We start from the raw sequence: 18,245 nt of genomic DNA, 5'->3' as shown, positions 1-18,245 counted from the left end.
GCAACATTTCCAATTCGTCCCGCGGATCTGCTACTAAATGACTTTTTTACCGGGAGAAATACACGTGAAGCGCGCGAAATTAGGCCATTATTGCTTTAAACCAGGTCAAAGGAAGATGCACATTGCAACTTTGTCCAGGTATTTCAAGGCAGAGGGGGCAGCTTTAGTGTTATGTTTGTTTACGTGTTTAGCCAGTCAGAGGCCTTCCACCATTAACGTGGCAACCAGAACGCAAAAATACACGTTTTTCGAAACTAAATGTAAACAAAATAAATGTAGATATTTATATAGCGCTTTATGCCCTCAACTATAATTATGTGTGGGCTACAATATGTGATGCGATCAAGCAAAATCAGTCGGAACTCGAAAATATTGATTTTGAGAAACAAAGGAAATATTTCCTTTTGTTTTTTGCTGTTTTTGGAAAGTCTTTAGTTGCTCATATATTTGGAACTGGTTGTTTAATTTCAGTGAGGTTTTCTGCAAAATACAAGCTTTGTAAATGCTTTTTACTATTCTATAAGAAACAGACAATTTAATATTTCCGAGTTCCGACTGATTTTGCTTGATCGCATCACATATGTGACCGTTCACGGCGAATGAGCCGTAAATTCCCCCCCCCCGGTCAATTTTGTTTTATTTCGTGTTTAAAAACAAACATCATAAACTTAAAAATGGTATATCATTTGACTTCAAACGATATCCAGAAGCGGGGTTATGGTTTGTTAAACTTTGCTCCTTCAACAAAATTATAGCTTTTTTTGTTTCTACGTGTGTCTCTTTTTCCACATTGCTGGCAATAAATATCAAACAGTCAATTGGCGGTCATTTCAAATCATCCCCAAGTCAACGAGGTTTAAGAAAGTTCTCTCATTGTTAATTGTTGGTTATGCATACCTATACAAAATACAATGCCTGGTAACCCACCACTTGAACAGGATTTAGCAAAAGCAAACAAAGACCAGAGCTATTAAAAGTTCTATAGCCATCTAAGGTAGAAGCTTATTATCCACTTCAACAATAGGATAATTGATTAGTGTTTCACTATCAAAATGAGATCGATGTCGGGCCAGCTTAAGTTACCGATGAATACGACCTTCGTACACATTTTACACCGTAACTCAGAATACAATTTAGGGAATTTTGTGCTGCCGGGTCACATATGGTAGATAAGACATTTGGAGTGGTTGGTGTATAACGCTGTTCAAAATCACCCCCAAACACCTCAACCCCTACTCCCCCTCCCCTTAATTTAGTTTAGATCCCGTGGAATGTAGGAATGAATCCCCCTCCCCAATATTTTGATAAGGGGGATGGTCCATACAATCATCCCCAATGTTGACACCTGTTTGTGGGTTTTTGAGCAAATCAACCTCATATTTGGTCATTCAAGCCTATACAGTGCTACTTTTTGCACTTTTCGCGCGAATTTGTTCTACTTTTTGTACCATATGTTACCATTTTAGCTTTAATATGGCAAATTCTTCCCGCGCTTCGTCCACATTTATACCATAAACTTATTCTGTCGCCAAATGGTGCTGTATTCACTGTACAAATTTTTTCCAACTCCATCCCCCTAGTGTCAAAGAGGAATCTACGCCTCTGGTTATTAGACTACACGATTGGTAGTGGTCAGAACAAAGCAGTCGTAACTAAAGGTGTCCGCATAGATATTTGTGCCTAAATTTCCTAATTTTCTAATCCCCATAAATAGTATTGTCAGCCCAACCTTCAGTAGCTTCATTATGTAATGGTCGACTATCATCATCAGAAGTTGCATAAATTGAATTGTCCATCCAGCCGCTTTCTCCGTTGTTATCCTTGCCAGCGTTCTTCTTGCATTTAACGACGCTTGCAAGTATGGCAGGTTCCTGGTTCACTTCCCCGTTATCGTCAGAAGTAGCGTAAATAGTGTTATCCATCCAGCCTTCTTGAGTTGCTGACGACGAGTTTTCTTGACTATATTTATTTTCATCAACATCTGCATACAGGTATTCCTTATCCTGTATGTTATGGTACACGTCATCAGTATCATGTGAATTTGGAACAAATGATTGTTTACTATCTGTGATATTTTTATTAGGTACAGGGTGTGTAAGTGCCACGTTGGTTCCTTGTACTGAGATGTCATACGGTCCGTCTAAATCAAGCCTGGGATTTGTAGAAGACGTAGCTTGCTTCTTTCGTCTGTTGACGAGGAAATATGATAAAACCAAGCAAATAGTTACATGAATATTGCAGTAAATAAAAATAAAAATTATAAATAAATAAATAAATAAATAAATAAATAAATAAATAAATAAATAGTAATCATCATCGTCATCGTCGTTGTCATCATTATGACGATCATCTATATCATCATCAAAATCATGATTATCCTCATCAACATTATCAATATCATCATAATTGTCATGTTCTTCATCATCATCATCATCATCACATATCCCATCATCATCGTCGTAATAGTAGTCATCATCGTCACAATCATTCTCGAAAGTAAAAAAAGAACACGATATTGATTATACTCACCTTTTAACAAGACATACAATAATTAGCACTGCCATGACCATTAGAAATATGCCACCAATGACAGCTCCTATAGTGATCCCTGTAAAAGGAGGTAAACATGTTTCGTAAATAATATTAAATATACCGTAAAAACTCGATAGTTAGTATATGTGCTTACTATCGAGCGCTTTTAAAGCATGCAAACCTGAAGAGCCCCATCCACAAAAGTGTAAAGGGTTTTGAGCAAATCATCAATACATATAGTTATATACGAACAAGTTAACCTGCAAATTTGTGTCTCAACCCCATTAGCTGAGTTGGTAAAGCGCCGGACTTTGGTACAATTTCATGTTTTCAAAGCGCTCGATAGTAAGCAAATATGCTAACTATCGAGTTCTTACGGTATTGTTAAATTGAATCGTTTGCGAACATTTACAATTTGATTACAAACGATGTTTGCCGGGAATATTTTGAAATAGAGTAAAATACTATTACACTAGTCTGGTGGACGCTGTAATCATACCTGGAGTTAAATTATTGTTATTCATTTGCCGACCTGCAAATTTTTGAGTGTTTGGAGAAAACGTCGTTGGTGTTGATTTAGATTGAGTTTCAGTCCCACTAGGCATACTACTATCATCTGTAAAACAAACGACAGTAATTAACAGTACGTTGTCATTTGGCAGGAAAACCTCTTGTATTAACCCTTTAACATGTTTAAAACAAAACTGCCAAGAGCTTACAAAAGAGGTTGTGCTTTAAACATGTTCTAGGGCCAATGGAAATATAATACATAGGAAATATTTCTGGCCAACGACGACATGTATAGCTTGGATTAAACTAAACTAAACTAATTTAGTTGATTATTTATATTATATTTATATTATATTTTATTTTATCAACAGTTTGCAGAATTGCGTCAGATTTATTGTTTGCATTTGAATATAGAGGTGGTTATTGAGTAAATGAATCTTCGAAAGACATTATCAATTATTAATTGGAATGAACTTTTAATTACCTTCACATTTGAGGCCGTTTCCCATGAATCCAGGTTTACATGTACATTCGTATCCATTATCTTGATCGCGACAATCAGCATTGGCGTCACATGTATCCGTGTCCTCTTCACATTCATTTACCAATCGGCAACCAACCACTTCAAACTCGAGACCACATCTGGTTTCACATTCTGTTGGAACTATGCGTAGATACCGTGCGCTGATTGGTTCAGGAAATGATACCGTCACAAATTGGGTGTAATTTGTATTTGCTACAAATATCTGTAGGAGTTAATGATGGTCTGAACGTTAATTGTATAAGTGACTCAAAAATACACAACCTTCCTTCGATCATAGACCATAAAAATGGTCTATGCTTCGATCGAACAGATTCACAAATCACAATCCTTTAATCGACCGAACATACGTAAGATGATATTCAATATAAAACAGTACTACATATGAAGTAAAATAGTGAGGAAAAGTCTAGACATAAAATAGCATGCAATTCTTTTATCATTTCAGTGCACCATACTTGATTTGTGATTTTAAGCACTAATTCCGAAGATATGTTGCCCAAACATTACTTATTAGTTTCATCCAAACAGTTCTATATGGAAATTAGAATATTGATTACATTTAGCGATTTTTTTATCAACCCTGAGATATACGAGTACTTCTCAAAAACAACATTAAGTTGAGGGTGATTTAAAATGCCGCTACATCGGTCGTGGCTATTCGTCATGTGGCGCGTAAATCACGACCGACTTAAAAATCACCTTCGATAATAAAAATGTGGTACGCCCGGTGATTCACTTATCGTCTCACTCACCTTATTACTGCCGCTGGGGTCCGAGATATATGCCAAGGTGCCGACAGAATTGCCTGATTGGACTTGCAGCTTACTTATCCATCCTTGAAAATTCTCATTATCACTACCTTGTGTCTCTATTTCTGTGATGATTACGGTTTCTGAGAAGTCTACTTGAATCCACGAGTCTAAAGTATCATTATCTGGACGCCAATGCCCTTGACTACTTGGTCGAGCTCTCCAAGGGAGATACATATAACCCATTTGTGCTGTGTGATACGAAGACGCTGTGATTTGGTCTCTCATTATTGTGCCGTCTCTCATACCAAGCGCGCTGGGTTCACACGATACTGCAAAATATTGATTTTTTAAGAATCTTTCAACAGATATCTTAGTAGTATAGTATAGTATAGTATAGTATAGTATAGTATAGTATAGTATAGTATAGTATAGTATAGTATAGTATAGTATAGTATACAAATATATACTGCCATGAGAGGTTCTGGTTAAAACTATGGGCCGAGGTGAGATCAATAGTACTATTTTCCTGAGGGGCGCAGCCCCGAAGGAAAATAGTATTAATTGATCTCAACGAGGGACCATAGTTTTAACCAGAACTTCGAATAAAGGCAGTATATATTTGTTTTATATACTTAATTAATATGTTCTTTGTTCATTGATTGGTTAAAAGAAAATTATTTGACGTTTTGACTCTCCCGCTTCTATCCTGAGTGAACAGCACGGCTAATTTAAGCACAACCTACCCTTCAAAAAATCGAATAGCCTAAAATCGGGCTAACCAATTACAGCAGCGCGAAATGATGCTATGGCAGTTTCGCGTGCGTGAACTGTTCCGTCGCATCGAATGCGCGCACGCGGAAGGCATGGTCAAAAGTACTATTTACGGCTTGGAGGTACTATTTACGGCTCATCCGGGACATTGAAAATACTATTTACGGCTTAGAGGTACTATTTACGGATAGGAGTACTGATGGTAGAACTATTTTTGGTCATGTGATCCACTTTTAACCAATCAATGAACAAGAATATATTAATGAAGTATATAATATAGTATATTTATTAAAACACATTGCAGCCAAATGGCTGAATTACATGGATTTTACAATTTGATTTAAATAGTATAAAAACATCAAATAACATTTTAAAGACACATTTAGAAATCGTAAAAACACCAAATTACATTTAGAATAATTGCACACGAGAAACATTTAAATATATATAAAAAAAACATCAAATATTGCACATTAGAAATACATGTAATTAATAATACCAAACAAAAATGAGACCATGGGGACTACACAGAACAGAACAGCTGTTTTAAAAGGGGCTAAATTTGGAAAGGGGGATACATAATGAGCAGACCAGCTGCTTACAAGAAAATTGGATTTAAATATTTGAAAAAAATAGATAAAAATGAAAATGAAATAGCTATCACAGACAAATTGCACTGAGCAGACCAGCTGCTAAAAAAGTTAACAGGGGGTCAACCAAATTAACACAAGATAATATTAAAAAACAAGATAATATTCAAAAACCTGGCAGCAAAAAAAAAAAAAAAAATACAATAATACAATTGCACTCAAAAACACCAAATTATTTGTTTAAAAGGTCAGCCATGTATGGCATGGGGCTATCCTGGAATCTTTTTGTTTTGCACTTGAAGTTCTTGAATTTTCTCATATTTCTAAGGGTCATGACAGACCTATACTCAGCCGGCGGGAACCAGGTGGAGAACCTCTCAGAGGTATAGTTGTCTTTGTGGCAAAATCTCTGCATATTTTTTCCCTCCGGCTGCGGAGTGGATCCAGCTCAAGATCTGCTAGAGATTTGGAGTAAGATATGTACTCCCTGCCTTGGATGTGTTTCACGCTTCTGGATGTTCTCCACCTGGTTCACTTGACTTTCAGTAAGGCCAGCATGCCAAAGAGGGGCAGCATATTCCAATACTGGTCTCATGTATCCCTTATATACTGTGAGTAGCTCACTGGGGCTGAACCCTGCTTCTTTCAATTTGCGCATCATAAACAGTCATTTTGCGGTTTGCTTTAGTGCACATGCTATCGACTTGGCTATCCCATTTTAAGTCATTTTGGATCATGGCACCCAGTAATTTGACTTTATCAACAACTGCAAGTTGGTGATTTGAAATATGCAGGTCAACCTCAGGAACTTTCCTCCTGCCAAAATACACTTGCAAAGCCTGACACTTAGCTGGGTTCAGCCTCAATTTGTTTTCATCAGCCCAAGTACACAGAGAATTCAGACTGTCTTGCACGGTGCTGGCTTCACCATAGGCCCTGTTCTCACCAATGGTAAGATCATCCACATACTTCCACACTTTGTGGTTTGGAACATCCAAGGCGTCATTGATCATGCCGAGGAAGGAGAGAGGCCAATGACGGTGCCTTGAGGGACACCGCCATTAAGCAAGACCCAGTCTGAATATGTATCTTTGTACTTGACTCTTTGTTTTCTATTTGTAAGAAAATCAACCACCCATTGAACCAAAATGGGAGGAGCACCTAATTTCAGTAATTTGATAACAACAATCTTGTGATTTATCAAATCAAAGGCCTTGGAGAAATCAGTAAGCACTAGGGTACTGATATTCCCTTGTTTTTCAGCACCAGATATCATATGATGGTAGGCATCAACTAAACAGTGGGTGGTTGAGACACCTTTTTGATTACCATACTGCCTACTGTCAATGTTAGGTTGAATTTGATCTGTGACTTTGGCCAAACATGACGTCAGAGACACTGGGCGCAATTTGTCGATGGAGGGAGGAGTTTGTTTTGGGATGGGGATGATATTGGCCTCTTTGGGTAGGAACCTTACTCTGACTCAGTGAGGCATTGATAATATTCGTCACAGGCCTACTTAACTCATAAGCAAACTCTTTTAATAGCTTCGGAGGAATATTATCTGGCCCCCTGCTTTTGATGCCGAGAGTTTGCTCAAATCATCATAAATCTCCCATGTCTGTACCCGGGGAGGTGGCTCAGGGGTTGGAAGATATGAAGGGAGCTTATTTATAATTAATTATTTAAACATATGATCTAACACAAAATTAAGAAATACCATAAATTTTTGGTCACAACTTTCGGGATCAGTAACCTTTTAGACACTTGACTCCAAAATTGATGAAAGTCAAAGTTATGTACGTCTTAATTTTGTTTAAATGCATTACGAAGTTTACCAGCACCGGTGCTTTCTAACTTTCATGTTAGATCTCTTATTCATTTTATTCAAGTTTATTGAAATATATATATGTAGTATGAAAACCTATTTTCCTTACATACATATACATACAAACCCACCCCACCCCACATACATATAATATACACCCAACACCCCACACACACCATACCCACATGCAGCTTGTCTCAAAAAATTGTGCAAGTGAACAGCGCCCTCTTTGGCAATTAGAAAAGGTCTATTGCCATTTGGTCTAATACCATTTGGTCTAATTCTCGTTTCGTCTATATTCAATTGGTCTATTACCAGAAAGGCTAATTGCCATTTAGTCTAATAATCATATAGTATAATGTCCATTTAGTCTAGTATTGTTTATTTAGTCTGTCTACTAAACATATAGTCTAATAACCATTTGGTCTAATATTTTTTGTGAATAACCATTTCGTCTAATAACCGTTTGGTCTAATAACCGTTAGGTCCAATACTCCTATGGTCTAATAACCAATTAGTCTAATACCATTTCGTCAATTTGCCAATTCGTCAATCAAATCTTATGCATTCTTAGTAGAATTATTATTGTTTATTGATATATCCAACAAATTAAGACTAATATGCCTACATGTAGCCTGCAGGTATTGTATATATACTTATTCGAGTGAAAGAGACATTTTGCCGCACTATTTGTCCTTCTTTCCTCTATATTTAAAAGGTTAATATGATAATAGGCTCATCACGCATGATTGGGGGTGCCACGGTGCAGGACATTTGCCGGTATTGCCGTTCCAACATTAAAACAAATTAGGTTTTCATGTTTTATGCTCCTTTAAGACCACGGTGACCCTGAACTATGACCTCACACTCGCTCTCAGAGTATGTGCATTCCACATTGTGCAATAGCGTTATTGCATAGCACGTGATATTAGACAAATCGGTTTAGACCAATTGGCTAGTAGACTAAATGGCTTGTTAGACCAAATGGTTTGTAGACCAAATGGGCATTAAACCAAATGGCTATTAGACTTATTGGTTATAGACCAAATGGGTATTAGACTAAATGATTGTTAGACTAAATGGTTTTAAACTTATTGGTTATTAGACCAAATGGTTATCGGACTAAATGGTAATCGGACTAAATGGTTATAGGACCAAATGATTATTGGACGTATTGGATATAGACCTAATGGGTTTAGATTAAATGGATATAGACGAAATGGATATTAGACGAAATGGTGTTAGACCAAATGGCAAATCCCCTTAGAAAATACTGTTGTGACATGATGCTTACATCAACGTTAAGGACACAGTCTCAGCTAAAATACCCTTCGTTCTGCTCAATTTGCTTGTTTTAATCTCGAGATATGTTTAGTTAACAACGAAAGGGGAGAATCTTGATTGTGCCACTTTTACTAGGGAAGAGGGCTGCACATGTAAATCAATGATAGCATCAAGTTTATCAAGAGTTCCTTCGTGAAATCGAAAGAATGCATCGATTACACAAAAATACAAAATTGTTTTTACTATATTTACTGTTTTATCATAATACAGGTATAATGATTCTCTTTTTCCACTTAAAACAGATTAAAAGATAAATAAATATTTCACATTCTGCTGTAAAATTAAATAAATGTGCATGTCAATGATTTTATCATGGTAAATATAGTTCTCTTTGTCACTCAAGACATGTTAAAAGACAAACAAAAGCTAACAAATATTGCACACTCTGTTGTAAAATTAAATTCATGTCAACGAAATATTGCACTTCGTATACGTTTGAAATTTTACACTAAAGATTTTAAATCCATTGATAATTTTCATCAAATCATAAGTACAAATTATAATGCTTCCGAGCGCGCAGCAGCTGAATCCGACATTGCTTGAATCAACAGTTGAGTGCCTTTTACAGTTTACAATACAATAAAAAATACAATACAAACAAACAATTTCTAACATTTCCCACTAAAAACAAGTGACCTGGCGCTTATTCTGCAATCTGTTGTAGATTTTAGGATTTAGATTGCAAACAAAAATAAGGATGGAAAGTGTGAGTATGGTGAGGCAGAAAATGTAGTTGTTAAGATTTATATTGCAAACAATAAAGATGACTTTTTGAGGTTAAAAAGTACACATCCAAGTTCTCACTGGATGTACTCTGGAGCTACTCCGGATTACCCACAGGGCTACTCTGAAGCGGTGCACCGTAACGCGAGTCCTATCCGGTTTTCCACGGTGTACCTCCAGTATAGACAACCTATAGCGGAGTACCTCTAGAGGTACTCCATAAAAAATGCGTGATGATCTGTTGCCAGATTGAATGCTATTTTCTCAATTTTGCTCTATTGTATGCTTTTATTAGGATATATTTTATTAGGCATTTTTGTTATTTCTTTCTTTCTTTTTTATTATTTTTCAAATATATGTTAATAATATAATTAAATGACACAAATATAACAAAACCAAGTACAATAGTGCTGACTTCAGGATGTCGTTTATTTTATATTGATCCATGGATAGTGCAAGACTATGGTTAACAGGATCTCATGATCAGGTACGTTGTTAGGGGTCAAACTGAAATCATCGTAGTATCGTAAATAATCTAAAAGTAATCTTTAAAAGCTTCTTTTCTACTTCTTCAATAGAATTTTAAGGTTTGTGTAAATAATATGAAACTGATATAAAAAGAAATATGGGTTTTGACCAAAAAGCTCACATTATTATTAATTATTACATTTTACAATAACATTTGGCAATACCAACCTTCTTCTGATACAGCAAGCGAACAGCACAGAGAGGAAAAAATGATGAAAAACATGATTCTTCGATTAAATTCCAATATCAGTCAGTTGGTGTTTCCTTAACGTGTGTTGTGCATTTGCGATTATGATACAACAATCAAATACCAGGATACGAGTACTACACGTTAGTTAATGCATGGAATTACTTCCTTTTTATAGTTTAAGTCAATAAACCAATAAGTTAAAGGTCATTGCATTTCGTCATTGTTAGCTGATGGTGATTACTCCGCATAAATCCGCATTTGGGGCGCAGTAATGAATACAATGCAAATAAAATATCAATAACATGAACTTGCAATTAATTTGAAGAAGTGGCTTCATTCTAAACTTTATATAATTTTGTTTTTAGACATACATCGCAAATCACTGAAACGTTGTAACAATCACACTTTGGATAAAGTAGAGACAAGCATTGGGAGAAAAGGCACCAAATAATGTATTTTAGGCATGGTGAATGGGTAATATATTTATGGCAGGGCAATGAGAGTTTGTTTTTTGTTGTTTTGTTCTTTTTTTTCGGTTTTTTTTTTAGTGTCCACCTATATCTTTTTTAATACATGTATTTTTTCCTGAAATAACAGTCATGCTCACCGCTTTTCCGCATTACCTCTTAACCTCCATTACCAAAGGCATTACAAATTTGTAGTTTGAGTCTAACAAACTCAACACATCAGTCATATACTATTCCCTTGAATACATAGTGCTCCTTCTTATGTGATCTATTGTATCAAATGCCTTTGATAAGTCTAGATATACGCCAATTGTGGTTTTGTGATCCTCCACTGTATTGTTTATTTGATCAGAAAGATGCAGGATCGCCATAATTATGGGTGGAATGGTTGGCTCTCAATTTAAAATATGTGATGCGATCAAGCAAAATCAGTCGGAACTCGTAGTTTTTACAGGATAGTAAAAAACATTTGCACATCTGCATTTTCCAGAAAACCCCATTGAAATTGAACAACCAGTTCCAAAGATTTGAGCAATTAAAGAGTTTCCAAAACAAGAGAAAGCAAAAGGAAACTAGAGCGGTTCTCGGCTTTCGCGGTTCTCGGCATTCGCGGTTCTCGGTAGTGTGGGTTGGTCCGTATGTGACGTTTCTGTTCAGAACCTTGTGTGACCCTTCAAAAAAAAAAAAAAAAATCATCCGCCACCACTGGTTATAACAAGGGCCTTGTAAATGCAACTGGTGAGACAGAGCCTCGAATGACGTTTGTGTTTTCAGTCTGATTTCAGTTCCCTAACAGGTACAAAGTTTACGCATTATCATTAGGCCTACCAAGTATTGTATGTCCTATAATCTCTTATGTATGACATGGATCTTTACCATGATTGTGCAAGCCAAAAAATATCATTTCAATACCCCAAACATGCGTTAAAAAAGACCATGTTTTACACATGCAACCTCAAGTTTAGACATATAATTTAATTTTCCCTAAACCCTCATGCACGGGAAAAATCATGCCGCCACCATTGGTTATGACAAGGGCCTTTTAGGGTGCACAACAGTAAATAACCCCCACTGACTTTCTGTACAGACAGGGGCCGGGAAAACAACTCAGTTCTTCAAAAGTTCCCCTTTCTGCAAGCAGAAGGTCAGATGACGACATCCATTGTAAAAATTAATATATGGATTTCAGGATTTTTTTCCAGAAATATTGTAAAAAGTTCAACCTATAACCCATACAGCTAACGCCACCTCACAAACAGCTTGGTGTTTCTGAAATGTAACACATTTTGAAAGTCGTCATAAAAAGTCGGATCCTGCTAAATTTACACAGACAATCTAATTTACAGGCCTAAATGATGATTAAATATGAATCAGGGCCTAATAGTTGCCTTTTAAGCCTTTTCTAATGTATTACATTAAGTCATATTGCACATTTCCTCGTTTCAAATACTGTTTTTTCCCTTCCAGGGTGTAGCTAGACTTCTCCGTACTCCACTTGCCAATTGTGCTTCTGGCTATTGCATTTAAGCTTAAAACTCTGATTATTATTTGTGCACAATTGATAGATTTTCACATCTAATCTTTTCAGTCACCGTACGCCCTCTGTTTGTTAGCTTCCCAAGTGGACTACTGACTTTGGATTGCGGATAACTTTTTAACACGGGATTCTATGGAGAGTTAGGCCAATTTCTGGCCTAACTAAAATTGGTCATGATGTAATGCATCTTTAAATGAATCTGGCTTGTGATTGGTCCCCCAGATATCGTTATTGATTGAACAAATTCATCAAGATCGGTAGAGTAAAGTAGTAAACCAGAGTTCGTAGTATGTGATCCAAGAAAATGCACTTACTGTGTACGTTTCAACAACCACTGTTGTCTTTGTCAACACTTGATGAGGAGTGACTGCAATCTACTGACAACCAACGCTAGAGGGATATGTAAAATCAGGCGTTTTTTGGCGATTTTAGCCATTGAGCCCCCCCCCCCCCACCGCATAAATCTGAAAGCCCCTCTGAGCCCCCCTCCTGGAGACGCTATTGCAAAATCAATGGAGAGAAACTATACTACCTTGTTTCTTAATAAATTGTAACGGGGTACATCAGGCAACTATGAGAGCCAAAAAGGCCTCAAATTGAGCAAAGAAAGACATTAATTTTCACGTGCATTTCAACCAAGACGCTTCATTAGTGGTGTTCGCCCTTAATGTCATATATTATCATGACCGTTTTATTTTGTTTTATGTTAAGGGCTGGGGTATGAACGTTTGGACAGTATTTATTGTGGGACATTAGAGCACATCAGACATATCGAATTGCATTCTGAATACTAAGAATGTCCTGATATCAAATAATTTTGATTTTTTGAAATTCGCAATGTAATACACATTTTATGACAAATCATTAAAAATTGATATTTTTGATATAATAACAGTCCTCGAAGTAAATTTTATAAATTTAATGATACATTCTTTAAGTATATGTAGCTGGGAGGAAAGGCCGACGATCAATTGAAAATTTTGACCTTTCGTATTGAAGATATGGATTCCCCCTAAAAAAAAAAAGGTCTTTTGGGAAATAAAATCCATATCTTCAATATGAAAGGTCAAAATGTTCAATTGATCGTCGGCTTTTCCTCCCAGCTACATACACTTTAAGAATATGTCATTAGATTTATAAAATTTACTTCGAGGACTGTTATATATGAAAAATTTGAAAAATATCAAATTTTAATAATTTGTCATAAAATTTGCATTATATCGTGAATTTCAAAAAATGAAAATTATTTGATATGAGAAAGACATTCTTCGTATTCAGAATGCAATTCGATATGTCTGATGTGCTCTCATTTCCCACAAAAATACTGTCGAAACGCTCAAAACGCTCATTCCAGATCCCTTAAGTATATGTCATATTTCATGTTTCACATTTGTACGATTTTAAATAATTCTTTATCATGTTTATAGGACATGCTCTGTTATATTTTTATATCCTCTTTTCATTCTTGAAAAGATAGATCATGCTCTTTATTTCACCCATTGGGTATTTCTTTATTAATTTGTGTTTATATGGCGATTTCAAGTGGGATAATAACTCCTGGATGACGTAAGCATAATGTTGATAGATTTAAATATCATTATAAATAGGCACTTAATAATAATGATATTGAAATAAATTGATAAATAGATAAATTAATAGATAAATAAATAAAAGATATATAAGCCTAGATAAATAATAAATAAATGATAAACTAGGAGTAAATTGCAAACATTAAATATCTTAGAGCAAATGAGCATTTAATAAGTTTTTGCGACAAATATTTTGCCCCTTCTTGTACGTTTTATCATTATTTTATCTTTTACTAATTTTTTTTTTGGGACATGCTCGCTTATTTATTTTTTATGTGTTCCTCTTATCATTTGTGAAGTATTTCTTTATTTTTGTTTTAGTACAAGTGATCACTGAGTATGTTTAACTGTGGAAATATCGGTAGATAAGGTGTTTTTTATTTCACCCTTGAGTATTATTTATAAGTGTATCAACATACATTTCACATGTCATGATTTTTCATTGTTTTATTTTAAAGCAATTCTTTATTGGGGTGCATGCTCTCATATATTAGGTGGTTTTTTTTTTATGTTCCTCTTGTCATTCTTGATAGATGGCTGTTTATTTATGTCGCGTGTTAAGTATTTTTTTAATTTTTGGTCGAAGTGTATAATTATCATCACATGCTGTACGCTGTTTATTTATTTCGCCCTCATTTTCTGTACTTTTGTTTTTAGATCTTTAGTTCTTTATTTTTGTTTCTGTGAATATCATCCGAAAAGTAGGCCTTCTGCACATTATGATTTTTCCTTGCTTTATTTAACTCTTTACTGGGGTGCATGCTCTCTGCTGGGTTTTTTCATGTTCCTCTTATCATTATTGACAAGATAGCACCTGCTGTACGCTGTTTATTTATTTCGCCCTAAATTATTTCTTTACTTTTGTTTTTAGATTTTGAAGTTGATATCATGATATCACACGCTATGTTTTATACCAACCGCATTGTCTGGTTAAAGACAGTTCTTGTTTTAAATCCTGAATACAATGTCAACATTCAGTTCGTTCACCTCACAATGCGGTGCGATGTTATATAACTGTATATATTGCAGGGTTGCCAAACCCGCGATGTAATAGGCCTAGGTCAATAGGATGAGTTTTGAAGATTTTCCTCGCGACAATTTCCTGTCCTATAGACACCAATTGATGGTTAAGAAAAATATTGCATGACTTCTCAACATTGGCTTACGCGACTTCTGGTAGTTTTTATCTCATAGAAACCAACGGTTGATAAAAAAATATTGGGCGACTTTTTCAATGATTTGACCCGCGGTTTGCCCTCATTTGTTTGGCAACCGTGGTCTGTGTTAAGTGAATATATTTCGGTAAGAAAATAATTATCATAGACCATGTAGACAGAACGGACAATAGTCATAGGCGCTCTCCTCCATTTTGAGAAATGTACTTTTACACACACACACTACATTTATAATTAAAATGATCAGCCTTAAAGTTTTACCTTTTAGTGGGTTAAGCCAAACCTAAGTGGATGAAATATAAATCAACACTTCTGGCACTGATGGTTTCCGTAGTTGTTATATGGAATACGAGCTGTCTGTAGCTACAAAATTGTCTGCAAATCGGCTTTTGCCGGGCCTCTCTTTTTCGGCGTTTTTATCATTAAATTAGGGTCCCGTTCAAATAAAAAATAAACTGGTGTCTAGATGTAATCACAGTTAACACATCAGGAAAATTATAGAATATACAACAACCTAGTTACACCTGTAGACTGCGAACAAACATGCACCTGGCCAGACCTGGCCGTAAAACAAAGTGTTCTCCCTACGGATACCCTTAAGGGTCACACAATAATTCCTTTCTTTGGCTATATCTCAAATCAATATTTCCGAGTTCCGACTGATTTTGCTTGATCGCATCACATATTGTCTTTGTCAATCAATTCAATCGATTTATTTGTTAATATAGGGCGATAGTTTGACAGTATTTCAGTATCAGTCTTTTTGTAAACGGGAATTATTTTAGCTACTTTTAATTGACAAGGAACATTTTCAGTCGACAAAGACATTTTTATTTCCTACCTTTTTAATACTAAGGTTGCCTATATCGTCGTGACCTGCACTTTTGTCTTGGTCAAGTTAAGCAGTAATCTTCAGAATCCCTGGTGTAGTAAGGTAATCATAATAGCTTTTACCCGAATTATAGATTTCTGACGACAATTCTAGCAGCAATCTCACCTGAATGAAAATATGCATCTGGTGATAAGTACCTCACAGCAAAGGTCAAACGTTCCTTTCTTATCAATAAATGCATATTTCAATTGTTGGTTTATTATACTAAGAGAATACCGTAAAACCTCGTCTACAAGCATATAGAGTGCTTTTGATGAAAGCTAAATTATTCCAGGCGCCATCCATCGACAATATTAGAACATTATGGAGTTTTAGCAAATAAATTACCGATAAAAGCATATACAAACAAGACCAATCTATTGCATTGGGATATTTATGGCTGTTTCGTTTTAGTATAGCCTTCATCAAAATATATGCTTGTAGACGAGGTTTTACGATATTCACTCATCTACAATCCCAAGCAAAGTTTCCATGAAGATACTTCATGAAAAATTAATTGGCTCATTCAAGGAGAACTTCTTCATGAACAAAATATTATGATGAAAAGACGACACTCAGAAGTTATCGAAAGACGTCTAAATCTGCACTAGAAATCTACACATTTGAGAACCAGTATTTGGAAGCCATACACTACTGCTGGTTACTTGTGTAACAGCGCAAAAATGCATGATATGATGTTACTGGCATCAGAATGTGTATGAAAGATGCAAATTTCTGGGTAAAAGAATTAACCTTTTTTATATATAAAATATTCCACAGAAAACTGCCTTAATTCTTTTCATGCTATTGCAAATTTCATCAAACTTAATCATGATTTCTATACCCCATACTAAACGAGTAGAAGGGAGACTAATCACACACAAATGATGAAGGTCTTTTATCGGCAAATACTTTTGGTGGGTAGTGTATGTACATTAAAGTTTGTCTACAGTAACTACAACAACACTAATGACAATCAGGATTATCTAACCGCACACCCCCCCCACACACACACACACACACCCCCACACACACCTCACGCACCTCCGCCGCACCCCCATCCACAAAAGCACACTCCATCGACTGCAAACACACTCGACTCCTTTCCCCACTCTAATTCTACTAATAACTCGTCACTAAAATTCGTATAATAATTATACGTCTGCTATTATTATTATTAGTCTGCTGATGAAAGTCGAAGTGTCGACTGAAAATTCCAGGTACGCAATTTTTTGTGTTGTGATCAAAGGTTTAAACCACTAAATTAATAATTATACAGACTGGAATATGGAAAATGAGTTGTCGTTTTCTTCAAGGCTTTTAAAGATTTTCGTCCCGCCTACTTGGTCATTTAAACGGATTTAGATCGGATGTTTTATAGTTCAACCATTTTGGGCAGAATTGTTATCCACAATCTGACAATCTATACTCAATTCACCTCGAATGACCTTTACCTGAACTTCAACATTTTCCGCTTACTAACCCACCATGTACATAACAATCTAACTCCTTCAAATTCCTCTCAACTCTTTTATTCATAACTCTAAATTTCTGTCCTTTTACCTTTTCTGTGTTTTACCATTTACCAATATTTAGTAAATTACAGTTAAAATCCATTAAAAGCATGGTATATATTTTATTTAAGATATATTTATTCGCAATGTATAGTTTACTGGTAGTTACAATCACATTATAATCAAAAAGACTGATTACTCAATCCGAGGGATTCCCGGGCTCAATCCAATCTTTATTTTCTGAATGTGTTGATTATATTGTTACTACTTACTAACTGTCACGTTGCTCTACCAAAAATGTACAAAACCAAATCCACTACCTCATACCTTATCTCTGTATGATACCCAATTGACATCCCCTACCTCATACATTATCTCTGTATGATATCCAATTGACATCCCATACCTCATACATTATCTCTGTATGATACCCAATTGGCATCCCCTACCTCATACATTATCTCTGTATGATACACATTGACATTCCTTACCTCATACATTATCTCTGCATGATACCCAATTGACATCCCCTACCTCATTCATTTTCTCTGTATGATACCCAATTGACATCCCCTACCTCATTCATTATCTCTGTATGATACCCAATTGGCATCCCCTACCTCATACATTATCTCTGTATGATATCCAATTGACATCCCATACCTCATACATTATCTCTGTATGATACCCAATTGGCATCCCATACCTCATACATTATCTCTGTATGATACCCAATTGGCATCCCATACCTCATACAATATTTATGTATAATACCCAATT

The 18,245-nt window shown here is 35.6% G+C and overlaps 2 protein-coding genes across 2 annotated transcripts in view; both read right to left on the bottom strand.

Moving 5' to 3' along the window:
* The window catches only part of LOC140164557 (uncharacterized), a 335,764-nt gene that overhangs the window by 39,968 nt on the left and 277,551 nt on the right, over positions 1-18,245 (bottom strand). The window lies entirely within an intron of this gene.
* LOC140163954 (uncharacterized) lies at positions 1,265-10,403 on the bottom strand. Its single transcript, XM_072187250.1, has 6 exons — positions 10,291-10,403; positions 4,339-4,667; positions 3,527-3,788; positions 3,032-3,148; positions 2,530-2,608; positions 1,265-2,187 (listed from the first exon to the last, which is right to left on the bottom strand). The coding sequence occupies exons 1-6, from the start codon at positions 10,343-10,345 to the stop codon at positions 1,698-1,700; spliced, it is 1,332 nt and encodes a 443-aa protein (XP_072043351.1). The 5' UTR covers positions 10,346-10,403; the 3' UTR covers positions 1,265-1,697.

Source organism: Amphiura filiformis, chromosome 11, assembly GCF_039555335.1.
Source record: "Amphiura filiformis chromosome 11, Afil_fr2py, whole genome shotgun sequence".
Classification (NCBI taxonomy): domain Eukaryota; kingdom Metazoa; phylum Echinodermata; class Ophiuroidea; order Amphilepidida; family Amphiuridae; genus Amphiura; species Amphiura filiformis.
The sequence above is the reverse complement of the archived record's forward strand: the minus strand, read 5'-3'. Positions and strand labels throughout refer to the sequence as shown.

Excerpts from the sequence above, each read along its gene's own strand:
- LOC140163954 (XM_072187250.1), bottom strand. The coding sequence starts at position 10,345 with ATGTTTTTCATCATTTTTTCCTCTCTGTGCTGTTCGCTTGCTGTATCA. Across the intron at positions 4,668-10,290 it reads GCTTGCTGTATCAGAAGAAG|TATCGTGTGAACCCAGCGCG; the intron begins GTTGGTATTGCC and ends AATATTTTGCAG. Across the intron at positions 2,188-2,529 it reads ATTGTATGTCTTGTTAAAAG|ACGAAAGAAGCAAGCTACGT; the intron begins GTGAGTATAATC and ends CCTCGTCAACAG.